The sequence below is a fragment of the Eschrichtius robustus genome, chromosome 1 (assembly GCF_028021215.1).
Source record: "Eschrichtius robustus isolate mEscRob2 chromosome 1, mEscRob2.pri, whole genome shotgun sequence".
NCBI lineage: Eukaryota > Metazoa > Chordata > Mammalia > Artiodactyla > Eschrichtiidae > Eschrichtius > Eschrichtius robustus.
In genome coordinates, this window is record NC_090824.1 from 197,231,560 (window position 1) to 197,248,066 (window position 16,507).

Consider the following 16,507-nt stretch of genomic DNA (forward strand, 5'->3'; position numbering starts at 1 on the left):
TCACCTTTTCTAGGCAGTGCAGGTCTACTCACTTCTGAATATTTTAAAAGCTCTCTTTAGGGCCTTACTTTTTATTTTGTTTTGTTTTTATAAGACTCACTTATCCTGGGCTTTTACGTTTCTCATACTGTTCTAGTGATTTTTATCTCTTTTGTACATCTTCAGTTATGTAGTCTCAACCATAGGCTCATACCTACCTTTCTCAGAACTCTGCAGTCTGTGTTCCTGACATCTAGGGTACTTGTTTCTACTACCTTTTGTACTGTTTCATTTCTATTTACAACTCTGAGATGACATCATTCTTTTTTTGAAATCTCTCTCCTTTTCTCAACATTTTGATTCCTTTTACTTTTTACCTTTTACCAGCAGATTCCTGCTTTACTGTTGGGAACCGAGTTCTGGATAGCAGTTCCCTTCTTTGCAGTAGGGTTAAGAGCATAGGCTTTGGAATCAGACAAACCTAGGTTGAAGTCTAGGCTCTGCCACTTTCTAGCTTTGTGACTTGTGGCAAGTTCCCCAGCCTTTCTAAGTCTCCATTTCCTCTTCTGCAAAATAAGGGTACCATGAGGATTTTAAAAGATGATTCATGAAAAAGTACTGACTCGCCCTGGACAAGACACAAATGTGGCGGAGTTAGCAGTAAACACGTAGCTTTAAGGAGAGTGATGGGGGTGGGGGCTAGGTGAGGTGTCAGGGCAGGAAAGCAGTTAAATACATGGCGCGCTGGACTTGGGATACTCACTGGCACACAGATCAAGTAGAAGGCCATGGTAAGAAACTGGTAGGCAAGGATTGGCAAAATGATGGGTGAGCTGGTGCTTCTTCCGCGATGTGGATTCGATGAGCAAGCTGCCGGGAATGAGGTCAGAGCAGCTGGTGTTCTCTGGGCTCCTGCCAGCCCACCGAGGGGTGGCATTGTTTCGTAAATATCTGTACAAGTGTGTAACTTACGTATAGGGCTGTTGTTACCTTTTCCTTTCTGTAGATTCATCAGATAGATTTTTTTTGTTTGTTTTCTTTTGAGCACGGTTTATCCACTTGTATTCTCTAGAACTCTGAACCCGAGTGATGTCTACAAGTTGGTTTCCCTCTTATAAAGTAATTGTCATTTATTCAGTATTTGCTATATGCCAGGCATCTTACCAGGCCTCCAGGGAGTCCCCAGTTTCCCACCATAGCTTCCTGACCTGGACTGTGTGCCACTGTATCCACCTTAATTTTTCCAGGTGTAGCCTGCCATGTATTTATTTTGGTTCCTCTGTTCCTTGGGAATATAATGTAGTAGTTAAGAGCTTGTCTCTGGAACCAAGACTGTCTGGGTTTGCATCCCAGCTCTATCTTACTGGCTGTGGAACTGTAGGCCACAGTTTCTCAGTTTCCTCATCTATAAAATGGGACTAAAAATAGTACCTTCCATAGGGTTTTGTGAGGATTAAGTACATTCGTATATGAAAGATTATTAGAGCCTGGCACATAATGCTTTTCAAATGTTAGCAGTAATGTATATATTTTTAAAATTTATTTTATTTATTTATTTATTTTTGGCTGTGTTGGGTCTTCGTTGCGGTGCGCGGGCTTCTTGCTGCGGTGGCTTCTCGTTGCGGAGCACGGGCTCTAGGTGCGCGGGCTTCAGTAGTTGTGGCGCACGGCCTCAGTAGTTGTGGCTCACAGGCTCTAGAGCGCAGGCTCAGTAGTTGTGGCACACGGGCTCAGTTGCTCTGTGGCATTTACCGCCACCAGGGAAGCCCAGCAGTAATAATTTTATATGATGACTTCTAATTCTCACAGCGTTCCCCTAAGCAGACATTCTGCTGATGAGGAAGCTGAAGTTCAGAGGGATTAAGTGACTTTTAGAAGGTGATAAGCTGTTCCTTCGCTTGCTAAATATGTTTTTCTTGTTTACAAAGTATGAAAGTAATATTTGTCCATAGTTCCACCTCTGTCTGTTTCTCACAAGAAAGGCAAAAGTATATTATAGAAGGGGAGGGACACTTTAGAAAGATGCTGTATGAGTAATAGTAGTAATCATTCAACAAACATTTGAGTTCCTACTAAGTGCCAGGCACTGTGCTAGGAGTTAAACACAGCCCTGGCCTCAAGGATTTTACAGGCTAGTGAGGAAGGCAGACGAGTAAACTGATGGTTGCAATAGACAGTCATCAGTATTATGATTAAATACAGGTGCTACAAGAACACATAGGATGGGACTCTTACCCAGATTCGTTTGGGGGTGGAATTGGATTGGAGAGAAGTAAAGCCTAAGCTAGTCTTAAGGATGCACAAGAGTGGGAAGGAGAGTGAGAGATTTACTCCAGACAGAGAGATTCATGTGGGCTAACTAAGGCAGCCCACATGAGAAAAGTATCACCTGTGTAGGGAAGAACATACATTATGGTATGACTGTGACATTGAACCGTATGAAATTGTCAGATTCAACCATTTTTACCAACAAAAACAGCAGTGTGAGGGGAAGGATGGTGGGAGATGGAGCTGAATAGGCAAAAAAGAGCCAGTTCCAAAGGTGCCTAATTTTATCTGATTACAGGTGAGTGCTTTCTGGGATTTTCAAAGAGATGAGTATTATTTGTGTGTGTGTGTGTGTTTAAAAGAACTGTACTTTTAAGATATGTGCATTTCATTGTATGCAAATTTTATCTCTGAAGAATAAAAACTGCAGAACACTGAATTCTAGCCAATGGTGTATGCATGCTGGAGTATTTAGGTGGAAGTGAAGTCTGCAGTTCACTTTGAAATGCATTAAATAAATAAGACGGATTAAGATGATTAAGGCCAACAGTAAAATGATAAAATGTTAATGATAGAATCTTGGTAGTGGTTATAGGGGTGTTCACTGTAAAATTCATTCCGTTTTTCTGTATGTTTAGACTTTTTTATAATAAAGTGTTGGCAGTTAAATCACTATGGAAAGCAAAGGTCAGGAATGGATTTGAAGGTAGGCAAGAAGGGATTATTTTCCTAATTGGTAACGGTTGTTACTTCAATGATAGCCTGGTGCCTCTAGAAATCACCTAGTCACTGTTACATCCCTGCTTCCGGAACAGAGAGCCTAGATCATAGTGCTCAGTAAATACTTGAACATTGACTATCCTGTAATCTCTGTAATCATATAAAATTTTTAAGTTTTGCTTGAAGTCCCAAATATAGACATGTGGCATACATTGTTTATCCTATGAGCCCTCATATGATGTGTTTCACCTAACACAAAATTACCATAATATCCTATAGACATATGCTACTAATATGATCTTGGGAAGGTCACTTATTCATTCACCTAACAGTATTTATTAAGTGCTTATTGTGGTAGTTGCTAGGTAATTGGATCATATCATGAATGAACCTTTCATGTATAGATCTAACAAAATTAGGTTTTATGTGATTGATTAAAAGATCTTAAGCAGAGGGTATGATACCGACATGCTGAGAACAATTATATGTAAAGGAAGTGGATTGGAAAGGGTCTGGTGCTTTTTTTTTCTCCAGATGATTGCTTCTTCAGAGTTACAGAAATACTGTAATCTTATCTATTTTATTCTTTTTAAAATTCTTTTATATTGCTTTGGTAATTGTAACAAATGTACCATATTTTTATTTTTTATTTACTTTTGGCTGCGTTGGGTCTTCATTGTTGTGCACGGGCTTTCTTTAGTTGCGGCTTGTGGGGGCTACTCTTGGTTGCGGTGCGTGGACTTCTCATTGCGGTGACTTCTCTTGTTGCGAAGCACGGGCTCTAGGCATGCGGGCTCAGTAGTTGTGGCTCACGGGCTCTAGAGCACAGGCTCAGCAGTTGTAGCCCACGGGCTTAGTTGCTCCGCGGCATGTGGGATCTTCCCGGACCAGGGCTCGAACCCGTGCCCCCTGCATTGGCAGGCGGGTTCTTAACCACTGTGCCACCAGGGAAGTCCAGTCTTACCTGTTTTAAATGTGATTCTTGAAATTATTTTGCTTCCCTTCATAAAACTGAAAAGATTTTGAATGAAAGTTTCAAATGTTTGAGATCTCCTAAAATCTTCCCAGGGAAGTAAGTAGTAATACCTTCTTTTCCTTATTAAATATTTCTGTAGCAAATCTGTTACCTAGTTAGCTGTGCCCAACGTTGGGACCTTTAAAAAGTTTTTTCTTTTCTTTTTTCTTCTTCTTTTTTAAAATAATCAGTTAAAAAAAAACGAGAATTGACTTGCTTACTACAGGTTTACTTTCCACTGTTACCATCTGCTGTTTCCAACTGAGGTTTCTCTTTTTACTTTGGCTTCCTCTAAAATAGAATGTAATTTTTTATATATATAAATTTATTTATTTATTTGTTTATTTTTGGCTGCGTTGGGTCTTCGTTGCTGCGCACAGGCTTTCTCTAGTTGTGGCGAGCGGGGGCTGCTCTTCATTGCGGTGCGCGGGCTTCTCATTGCAGTGGCTTCTCTTGTTGTGGAGCATGGGCTCTAGGTGTGTAGGCTTCAGTAGTTGTGGCACGCGGGCTCAGTAGTTGTGGCTCGCAGGCTCTAGAGTGCAGGCTCGGTAGTTGTGGTGCACGGGTTTAGTTGCTCCACGGCATGTGGGATATTCCTGGACCAGGGCTGGAACCCATGTCCCCTGCATTGGCAGGGGGGTTCTTAACCACTGCGCCACCAGGGAAGTCCTAGAATGTAATTTTATAGTACCTTTCTTTTCACCAAAACAAACAAAAGCAAAACCAAACAACCAAACAAAAAAACAGAACAAACTGAATCCCTGAAAACTGGAAATTAAAAGGTCACCTTGTTCACTCACATCCCTCCCAGCCCCCCCTTTAGCCTAGTAAAGGAAGATGCTTAAATGTTAATGGTAGGCCTTAGGATACACAAAGGGCTAGAAAAGTTTTTCGCTGTTTGTTTTTTTTTTTTTTTTTTTAATTCCACGGGACCTCCCTGATAATCGGTTTTGAGGTAGGACTGGGCTTGTTACACTTTGTATAAGGAGGTATGTTGTGTGGGTTTGTGAGGCTTAACCACCAATCAGTCCTACTTCTAAAAGCTATTTCATGTATGTATGCAAGCTGCCAGAGCACTTTTTTTCTTTTAGGTCACATAAAGCTTTGGAATACAGGTGTAATGACATCTGAGATGTACATTGACAGGAGAGACGATTATAAGCAGTGGAATTTAAAATTTGCTTCTTACTGACAACAGGAAGTAATCTGGGCTGGAGAGAAAGGAGTTCCTTAGGTGGACCATCACTAAGAGGATTACTATTAATATATTCTTATGTCCTTTAATGCCCCGCTTAAGGGGAGAGAAAAATCCCTAATGTATAAAATCTCTTATTTTTTCATAGATGTGCTTGAGGGGTACAATGGAACCATATTTGCATATGGACAGACCTCCTCCGGGAAGACACACACAATGGAGGTAACATCTCACAGTCTGTACTTAGATGTAGTTGCCTGCTCACGGTGCACTCATTCATTATTTGTGACATCGTTTTACCGTACGCTTAAACAGCTTTATTTACCCTATTGCTTTGTCTCATACACGTTATGTATGAGTAACATCGTTGTTGCAATCTAATCAGTTCCTGAGTTTGAATGGTGAAACCGTATATTTGAAATTATATCTAGCTTTGTTTTATCCACATAACCACAAAATTATGAATGTTTTAGAATTAAGTAAGAATTCTCCATCACCTTATAATGGGATATTTTGAAATTTTTAATGTTTGTGTGCTTTCAGTTCTATTCAGAGCACTTAATTTTTTCCTCCTCTCCTTGGTCGTGTCCGTGTGTCCGTCCCATTTCCCCACCCCCAGCCAAATACTTGCCCCTCTTCTCTGATAAGGTCTCCAAAATTATCAGAGCTGCTATTAATAATAAATGGGAACCTGCTCAAGCTTTGCTTCTAGAAGACAGCCTGTAATTTTCTGCCACTGCTACAGAGTATCTGCTTTTGTCATTTATCTGAGCATTCCATATAAAGTAAATGACTGCTTATTTTAGTGTCACTCATGTTACTCATTTCCATAACGTCAGAGAACAAGCACATTCCTAGCATTTGGATGAATTTGACTTGAAGTAGATGCAACAATGCAGATTTATGTGCCGAGCAACTAACAAACATTTTCCTAGAATGTGTTCATTTACAAATGTGCATAATCTGATCTAACAATTAAATAAAGGGCTGAGATCAGTTGGTAACCCATATGGTTGGCATATATTATTTATGTGTAACTTACGAAAATATGTAACAGTTGAATTAGGTTTTTTTTGGTACAGCCACATTTTTTTTCACCTAAAAAAACCTAATTCAACTGTTACATATTTTCGTAAGTTACACATAAATAATATATGCCAACCATATGGGTTACCAACTGATCTCAGCCTTTTATTTAATTGTTAGATCAGATTATGCACATTTGTAAATGAACACATTCTAGGAAAATGTTTGTTAGTTGCTCGGCATATAAATCTGCATTGTTGCATCTACTTCAAGTCAAATTCATCCAAATGCTAGGAATGTGCTTGTTCTCTGACGTTTTTCACCAAAAAATGGCAACAATTAGAATTCCTATCCTCTGTTGACTGTAAATTATAGATTAAAAGTTTTGATTTTTAATTTGTATGTTACAGTTTGTTTAAGAACTGGTTTTGTTTTCTGTTTAGGGTAAACTTCATGATCCAGAAGGCATGGGAATTATTCCAAGAATAGTGCAAGATATTTTTAATTATATTTACTCCATGGATGAAAATTTGGAATTTCATATTAAGGTAAAATCATTGGGGAAAGGTTGTATTTTATTTTATTCCTAGAATAATTCTGTTCAGTACTTTTTCTTTTAAAAAAGTACTTTTAAATATTTTAAAAATTATCTTACGGGCAGGTGTAGCTGAAAGATTATTAGAATTAGTAAACTCAGATCCTTCATCTGCCGTGGTAAACAAGTTAAGCTGAGCCTCTCTTGCCTTAGCCGCCTTCTCTGTAAGATAAGGGAGTTGGCTACAAAGCTCAAAAGTTCTGACTAATTACACCTAATTAGTCTAATTTTAGGAGAAGATACATAGTGGAAAATGTACTTTAGTTACATAAGGAGTTTAGTGGATTTAGGGCTTCTCATTAGAGTAAGAGCTGTGGCTGAGTTGTCCCCATAGTCTAGATGGTACCTGGAACTCAGACCCCAATAAATATTTAATGAATAAGTGAATAAATTACTTTGTAATTTTAAGTGGTTGATTTTTCTTTTCCTTTATTCCCTCTGCCCTGTAGGTTTCATATTTTGAAATTTATTTGGACAAAATAAGGGACCTGTTAGATGGTAAGTTAAATTCTTGCTCTTCAATCATTTTTCAATATACCACATACTGCTTTTTTTTTAGTAGTAAATGTGAGACCATTTCTTAGTAACCTACATGAAATTGACTTAAATTATAGGAAAAAGTTTTAATTGAATGCCTTTGGACTTACTGAAAGCATATGTTGTGGGCGCTTTGTAAGTAGTAATTAGCACATTGGACTGGAGTCTGGGAGCCTGAGTCTTGAGCGCTCATCTTCTGTCCGCTGTCGGTCAGAGATACTGTCCTTGGCAAACCATTGAACCACTCCAAAATGTGGGTGGCAGACGTTGGCCTGGACCTAAAATTCTATATTGCTGCATTGATTTCTATATACATCTCCTACTGTTTCTATAGGCTCTTGCTTTTATAGTGATATTTACATATATTTGAAGTTTATGTATTATTATTAGGCTGCTTGGGGAGACAAATAGTTGATTGACTATTTCACAGCCAGTGTTAGAGTTTAGGGAAATGTTGTTAATGTTATTTATTTTTCTTTTTCAGTTTCAAAGACCAATCTTTCAGTTCATGAAGATAAAAACCGAGTTCCCTATGTAAAGGTACGTATAATACAGAATATTTAGAAAAGCCCTACAATAACATTTTTTTAGGATAGTGACATACTTTAAAAATTTGTTTTACAGGGGTGTACAGAGCGTTTCGTATGTAGTCCAGATGAAGTTATGGACACCATAGATGAAGGAAAATCCAACAGACACGTAGCGGTTACAAGTAAGTAGCCTATGTATTAACACTAGTTAACGTACAAACTGCCTTAAAATAATCTTTATCAAGTTGATTAATTGTAAGATTTTTCTTAGGTGAAATAATGCTTTAGAAATTATTAGTAAGGGAAAGCCGTGTTTGTTGATAGTTGTTTGTGTGGTTTCTTTGCAGATATGAATGAACATAGCTCTAGGAGTCACAGTATATTTCTTATTAATGTAAAACAAGAGAACACGCAAACGGAACAAAAGCTGAGTGGAAAACTTTATCTGGTTGATTTAGCTGGTAGTGAAAAGGTAAAATCTTTATATTCTGATAGATACCTAAGCATTTTTACGAACTTTAGCTCAGATTTGGGCTTGTGTATTATTTATTGTCATATATTGAAAATGTATATCCAATTATACATTTTGAGAGTCACAAGCATTTATGCCAGTGCTTTGTCATTACAAATTTACTGTCATTTGGGCCACAGTCCAGTTCAACCAATAAGTGTTATCCTTGACTTAAGGTGTGTGCTTTTATTGAGAATGTGTTGAATGTATGTCATTAAGAATTTTACGAGGTATCCTTTTCCTAGTTTCTGGTATCTGTTTTATTCATATTGGCAGTGGGCTGTCTCTGAAAACTGGTAACTATCCATTAGTCCTTCGGATTTTGTTGTACTTCTTTCTTTCTGACGATTATTTAACTATTACAGTCAAATACAATCTGATTCTAGTTTATGTCAAAATCAAAATAAGTTCAAATGTTTTAATATTGACCTATATGTGAAACTTTTTTGCTGTTCTGCTAATGTGTTGTTTCTTCTGATTAGAATGACATACCTGCTCCCTTCTACGCAAAGTCTTATACACATACTTCAAAGCCCGTCTCTAATTTTGTGAATACTGAGAGGCTGTTTTTTCAGCCATCATTGCTAACATATTATTCTATTATCTTTAATATATATATTTTATATTTTTTTAATAGAAGCAAGTTTGCTTGTATAATATAAATTTGGTCTCTCTCTTTAACAGTTACAACATCAACATTATGCTTCAGTAAATTTTTTAAAGTTTCTCTTTAAAGGGGGTTAACAGGCCTCCGTGGTGGCACAGTGGTTAAGAATCCGCCTGCCAATGCAGGAGACACGGGTTCGAGCCCTGGTCTGGGAAGATCCCACATGCCGTGGAGCAGCTAAGCCCGTGCGCCAGAACTGCTGAGCCCGCGAGCCACAACTACCGAAGCCCGCGTGCCTAGAGCCCGTGTTCCACAAGAGAAGCCACCGCAATGAGAAGCCCACGCACTGCAACCAAGAGTAGCCCCCGCTCGCCACAACTAGAGAAAGCCCGCGCGCAGCAGCGAACATCCAATGCAGCCAAGAAAAGGGGGGGGCGGGGTAACAAATTAGTAAACTACAAATGTACGTGTAAATTGGTTAATTTCAGGAGCACACCTAAAAATAAAATTTGGTATCTTCTTAATCCCATTTTTGTCATGCAGCTAGTTACTTGACCAAGGTCTCAGAAGAGTCATACTCAATAATAATGATAACTTACAGTAAATACTTGGCAAATAAAATCATGAACCTTTCCCTTTTCTTTTTTACTAGTTACTGATGACCTCTGAGCTTTTTAGAAAATCAAAGAAAATCACCTAAACTTGTAATTTTGTTTCGTTTTTTTGAAATCTTATGTATAGGTTAGTAAAACTGGAGCTGAAGGTGCTGTGCTGGATGAAGCTAAGAACATCAACAAGTCCCTTTCTGCTCTTGGAAATGTCATTTCTGCTTTGGCTGAGGGTAGTGTGAGTATACTTGTCTTCTATTTCCCTGTCGTTAGTTAGTGGAGAATTACAGATAGATACATACATGTGCATGGATGTGTGAGTGAGAGAGGGATTCACTGAATCAGTATGTATGAATAAGTTGTCTTTTAGGGATTTATTTTATAGTATTAGTATGTATATCCTAGTTTCCATCTTAATAACTAGCATTTAAAACAACTGAAATCACTTTGTAGTTTATTGTAAAGTAGCATATTTCTACAACAAATTTTATTACGTAGAAACCCATTGGTCCTCTTTGTTTTTTTGTTTGTTTGTTTGTTTTTGTACGTAGACATATGTTCCATATCGAGATAGTAAAATGACAAGAATCCTTCAAGATTCATTAGGTGGGAACTGTAGAACCACTATTGTAATTTGCTGCTCTCCATCATCGTACAATGAATCTGAAACAAAATCTACACTCCTGTTTGGTCAGAGGTTTGTTGTTAAGAAAATGTAGTCTATACCACTTCCTTCTCTGCTGCGATTACTTCTTATCTTTTTAAAAAAATTTTTTTATTGAAGTATAGTTGATTTATAATATCATGTAAGTTTCAGGTATACAGCATAGTGATTCAGTTATATACATATATATGTATATATATTCTTTTTCAGATTATTTTCCCTTATAGGTTATTACATAATATTGAGTATAGTTCCCTGTGCTATAAAGTAGGTCCTTGTTGGTTTTTTATTTTATGTATAGTAGTATGTATATGTTAATCCCAATTGCTTCTTATCTTGTTATAAGTGCAACAGAGGTCTTTATGTGATTGATATTATCACCCATATTTTAACTTACTGGTTTATATTTTTGTCTCCTCTTCTGGACTAGAATCACCTGAAAACCAAGTATTACATTTACATACCCTCTGTAGAAAATGCTTGTTGAATTAAATAAAATTGAATGGGATATCAAAAAAAAGAAAAGAAAAGAAAATGTAATCTAAATGTAGATAGGCCTTTTGTTTATTAAATCTAGGAAAGTTTCAGGTAGGTATTCAAACCTACCTGAAAGTAGATTGTGAAAGTAATTGTCACATTCTTCCCCCCTCCCCTTTCCCCAACTACTTCTCTTAGGGCCAAAACAATTAAGAACACAGTTTGTGTCAATGTAGAGTTAACTGCAGAACAGTGGAAAAAGAAGTATGAAAGAGAAAAAGAAAAAAATAAGACCCTGCGGAACACCATTCAGTGGCTTGAAAATGAACTCAACCGATGGCGTAATGGTAATAACTTATGAATTTGTCATTTTGAGTTTGCTGAATACAGATTTAGACCTGTTTTATAAATTTAAAAGGCATTAGGGATCATCAGATAAAAATGAATAAAATCTTTTACATTAAATTCTGATTTTACCTGAAATAATAAATAGAGGCATAAAGGCCAACTAGCTAGCTATAGAAGTCTCAAGATGGCAAGATGCTTAGCTTAGGGTGAAGTCAGTTAAAATGATAAGATTTGATGACTGGCTTTAGAAGATGGGGGAGAGTCAAATGTAATTCCAACTTTTCATATCTCAGGGACTGAGCAGATAAAGTTGGTAAGAGCTGCTGAAATTGAGTAAAATTGAAATTAGTTTTAGACAGGTGAGTTTTATTAACCATTCTGTTGTCTTATTTTAGGAGAGACAGTGCCTATTGATGAACAGTTTGACAAAGAGAAAGCCAACTTGGAAGCTTTTGCAGTGGATAAGGATATTACTATTACCAATGATAAACCAGCAGCCACAATTGGAGTTACTGGAAACTTTACTGATTCTGAAAGAAGAAAGTGTGAAGAAGAAATTGCTAAGCTGTACAAACAACTTGATGACAAGGTAAGTATTGTTCATATTCAATTCTGTTTTAGAACATTTTTGACATAGGTATTTTTATGTTCTAATTTCAATATTTTGGGTCCTTGTGACCTATATACATCTTCCTAGATTTCTGTTAACCTTTTCAAGATCATTGTATTAACAAAAAATACAAAATCACAATCTCTGTTTGTATGTAGAAACTGTATATGAGGCATATCTTTTTTTCCCTTTAAGCTAAAAGAACTTTCAAAAGGAAATTTGGCATGGGTCCTTGGAGAGCCTTAATGAAATGTTCTTAGAATCAGGGATCTGAGGGCTCTAATAATAAAAGTGATGCAAGAGATTAGACAGAGGGAACAGAATCGAGTGGAAATAACCTCTTCTGCTTTGATTATATCAGTAGTGTGAAAAATAGCACAATTTTGAACCAAGTAGAGAGGGTGGGAAAAACAACAGTAAAGAGACCAGAAGAAAATTGTTCCGGCTTTGTTTTTGGTTTTTGTTATTAGGTGATGTTTTTATTGTATTTTAAACAGAGATGGTAGGTAGGTTTGAAGTGGCTACATGGCTTTATTTTCAATACAAAGCTTTAAACATGTTTATTACTTTTTAGCATTTAAAGTATTTAATGAATAGCTTTCATAAACATAAGCCTTTTTTCTTATTGTGTGATAAGTATGTTACTATTATTGATAATTGAAATTCCATCTGTTTCAACACCGTCCTAAGATAAGAGATTGGAATAAGCTAGGTTGAATTTGGAGAAAATGACTTTGAAATATTGGGGGGTGGGTAGTAATGACAATTTGTGTTAGGAATCAGTTAGAACCAGGTTGTGAGCTACTTTCTTAACCTGTTACTAAAAATTCTAGGATGAAGAAATTAATCAACAGAGCCAATTGGTAGAGAAACTGAAGACACAAATGTTGGATCAGGAAGAGGTAAATGGAATACCTTTCATATTGCTTCCAGAAAAGCTTTATAGTTTGTCATTATCACTTAAATATAAAAGATGAAGGCATCTACAGAGCTCAGAATATACTCGAGTACATTTTTTAAAATTTTTGAATATGTTCATGCTTCACTGTGGATATTCTATGAGACCGGTACATCATACAGACTGAAGCAAAGATTGACTTCCTCTTAAGGTTTTTTGGGGTTGGGTTTTTTTGGTTTTTTTCAGTTTGAGTTCTAACTGGAGGGGGAAAGATGACTTTTTTCTTTTTAACTCTGTCTTCTTTCCTTGTACAGTGCTGTTTTGTCTTATTTTCCCCAAAACATTTCTTTTCTTTTTTTAAAAATTTATTTATTTTATTTATTTATTTTTGGCTGCATTGGGTCTTCGTTGTGGTGCGTGGGCTTCTCGTTGCGGTGGCTTCTCTTGTTGCGGAGCATGGGCTCTAGGCACGCGGGCTTCAGTAGTTGCGGCGCACAGGCTCAGTAGTTGTGGCTCGCAGGCTCTAGAGTGCAGGCTCAGTAGTTGTGGCGCACGGGCTTAGTTTCTCCGCGCCATGTGGGATCTTCCCGGACCAGGGCTCGAACCCGTGTCTCCTGCATTGGCAGGCGGATTCTTAACCGCTGCGCCACGAGGGAAGGCCCCCAAACCATTTCTTACTGATCCTTGGGAAAGACTTACTACACTGAGCTGGAGTAACCTTAGATTCCCCCTCCCTTTATGAAGCGTATTTCCTCATGGAAGTGATGAGGGAAGGAGTATAAAAAACAGTTAAACACAGATATATGTCTAAAGGGATTGATTATTAAAGAAAATACTGATTTCTGAATTGTATTGCCTTTGTTTTTAGTAATTTGTAGTTTAGGGTATGACTTTTATCATGGAAATGAGAATGTCAATGAATAAGATCATTTTTTACCCCTTCACCATTTCTACCCTCATCTAACCTGTTGTTCATTTCTGTCATCTTCACTTTCATCTTATTTCTTTCAAGTTCCTTCTCTCTAGTTTTTCACTTTGGACCCTCGTTTTATCTCACTTGGCAGAATGGGGGGATAATTGAAAAATGGTCCTTTGTTTAAGGTTTGTTCTGGGGATGGGAGCAAAGACTACACAGCTTCAGGGAGAGACACCCAGCATCAGTCAGATTAATCCTGGTCAGATCGTCTTTATTCTTATTTGACCTCTAGCATTGCTTCTCAGAGGAGCACTAGTAACGTTTGCATAATTCGTCATTTATATGGTTCTGTCCTGCACATTATAGTAGGACAGTTGGCATCCCTGGCTCCCACTTTGAAGGGCCATTGTCATTCTGCCCCATTAGGAATACTCCTATACATTTCCAGATGCCCCTACTTAAGAGCCGCCGACCCTGGGCGATTACTGTATTCTCCTAACTAGTCTCTTGGCTTCTTCCAGTTCAAATTTTATTTACTGATAACATGTTTTCATGAGGCATGGCTCAGGTGCCACCCTCTGTTGCCCAAAGAAAATCTAAACTTTTAAAACATTACTGATTTCTTTCTTTTTCTGTGCCCACTATTGTGAGCCTTGTATGCCTTTTTCTTTCTGTTATGTTAGTTTGTACATGACAAAAATCTTCCTTTCATAGCCACCTTCTCCATGAATACCTGTCCAGAAATATCCCCCCCCTTTTCCTATACTACCAAGCACTTTGTCGTGTCCTATCTCCTTTATGGCTCTTACATTTCATCTTGTATTGCATTTATTTGTGTACCTGTCTTTCTTCCACTAGATTCCTCAAAGGAATCTTTGATTTCCTTTCCATCTCCCACAGTGTCTAGCACAGAGCCTGCACATAGTAGGCATTCAGGAGATCGGTTGAATGAATAAATGTTACCATGCATAATAACATCCACATTTCACTCCTTTTGTGATTTGCAGATGATAATGGAAATAGGTTATTTTTAACTTGTATACGTTTTAAAAACCTGTGTACTTTGGGTAAAACAGATACTTTTATTCCTTTGTATAGCTTCTGGCATCTACCAGAAGGGATCAAGATAATATGCAGGCTGAGCTGAATCGTCTTCAGGCAGAAAACGATGCCTCTAAAGAAGAAGTAAAGGAAGTTTTACAAGCCTTAGAGGAACTTGCTGTCAACTATGATCAGAAGTCTCAGGAAGTTGAAGACAAAACTAAGGAGTATGAATTACTTAGTGATGAGCTGAATCAGAAGTCGGTAGGGTATAGTTTTCTTTCCTAATACTATACTACAAGTGTTCTTAATTGAAAAATTACCTCAGTAACTTATTTCTATATAAGCTCAAGATTGATAACGTCAGTTCTTAAGGAACTCAAGTGTCAACTTTATTTCCTCCCATATGTGAAGCCTTAAAGGTAGAGGGAGGAGGGTTATCTTTTTAGTTTTTAAACATCTATTAATACGTAATTAAATGATATTTTAAAACATATTGACTATTCCAAATATTATTCTACTGTTAAAAAAGTAAAAGTTGGCTTCTAGTTGCTCAGTAAAGTTATTAGCTAATTGTTCAAACTAGAATTAAAAATGTGCACATAAAAATAAAATAGCAGGATATGTAACTTATGTTTTGTTCACTGTTACGTTTCCAGTACTCGGACCAGTGCCTTCCTAGGACAGTGTAGTTGGATCTTCCTTGTGCTTCCCCAGGGGATGAGGGTTTTGTTTTCATAGCTGTAAGGCGGGGATTGCTGCCCCCCAACAGTGACTCCAGGAATAGTATATAGCTGTGATTGCTGCTGCAGTATTTTGAGTATCACCATGGATGAGCTCTGTTTCTTAAAAGTTTTCTTGTTGTTAATGCTAACTTCTTGTTTACGAATCACATTTAGAGTTGGACCCAGGATCACTGCTCACTATTTATCTCCCTATCCGTGTCAAGTGTCTAAAGGAAAGCAGTCAACACTATGAAATGGCATTTTTAAAAGGCTTCCTGCCCCTGGAGAAGTTCCTTTTCCCTTTTTAACCTCCCAGCTTACAGTTAGCTTGAAGTTACAATTTAATACCATGGAGATCAAGTTACCTTTATAACTCTTAACTGAGTTGCATTATTAGCAAACCTAATTTCTGTTTGGAAGAACAATAGGAGTTTCTTACAACTCTGTAAACTGTAAGTGGGTCCTTGGTCACTGATTTCAGTCTTTAAGACAGTTCTGTTTGTGTCCCAGTTTATATATCAGCACTGTATTGGTAAGGAGTTAGAAACCCCTAGAGTGTTCTGCATCTTTTTATATGCTTACAATATTGCTGTTCAGCTGCTAGAGAAAATGTCTGGTAATTTAGACCTGGTATTACACTGTAGGTCAAACTGAGTGAACACACAATATACCGCTATTCAGATACTTAAGGAAATGAGCAGCTGAAATGATGGTATCTTTACTAAAAGATATTGACTAAAAGTCAGTAACCTGCATTTAAAATGCAGTATCTGATCTGTGATATAATGAATAGTTTTAAAGCAACCAGATTCGGTTGGGTTTTCAAAATTGTGGTGACTTTGTTGCTGGTAAGCCAGCTAGTATTTTAAATTTATAATTATAGTAATTAAACTCAGATAGTAACGCTACTTTATCACTCTCTCCTGGATAATTGCTTGTATCATAGAACAAAAGTAGTAGTAATTATCAGGTGGATTCTTTTCAGAGACTAAGTAGTATATAAAAAGCAGATGAAGAAAACATACCAGCCATCTAGAAAACTGTCATTTGCATTCTAACATTTATTTTCTCAGACTCAGTTTCCACAAACATACCGTACTGTGGTCATAAATGAAAATCAAATATAGTTAATTTGGAAGTTTTCCATTTCTAAGTAGAAAACATTACCCAATCTCAAAAATGAGTGAAATAATACAAACTGTTTGCCCTTAATGGAATTACAATATAGCTACTTTAC

The 16,507-nt window shown here is 37.2% G+C and overlaps 1 protein-coding gene across 1 annotated transcript in view; it reads left to right on the forward strand.

The window, feature by feature from the left end:
- KIF5B (kinesin family member 5B) overlaps window positions 1–16,507 on the forward strand; it is a 43,970-nt gene that overhangs the window by 9,688 nt on the left and 17,775 nt on the right. Inside the window, exons 3-14 of the mRNA XM_068562173.1 lie at window positions 5,326–5,399; window positions 6,647–6,751; window positions 7,248–7,296; window positions 7,820–7,875; window positions 7,960–8,047; window positions 8,213–8,337; window positions 9,725–9,829; window positions 10,143–10,288; window positions 10,931–11,079; window positions 11,476–11,669; window positions 12,524–12,592; window positions 14,603–14,809. Coding sequence (XP_068418274.1) covers window positions 5,326–5,399; window positions 6,647–6,751; window positions 7,248–7,296; window positions 7,820–7,875; window positions 7,960–8,047; window positions 8,213–8,337; window positions 9,725–9,829; window positions 10,143–10,288; window positions 10,931–11,079; window positions 11,476–11,669; window positions 12,524–12,592; window positions 14,603–14,809 — 1,367 coding nt within the window. The remainder of the gene's footprint in view (window positions 1–5,325; window positions 5,400–6,646; window positions 6,752–7,247; window positions 7,297–7,819; window positions 7,876–7,959; window positions 8,048–8,212; window positions 8,338–9,724; window positions 9,830–10,142; window positions 10,289–10,930; window positions 11,080–11,475; window positions 11,670–12,523; window positions 12,593–14,602; window positions 14,810–16,507) is intronic.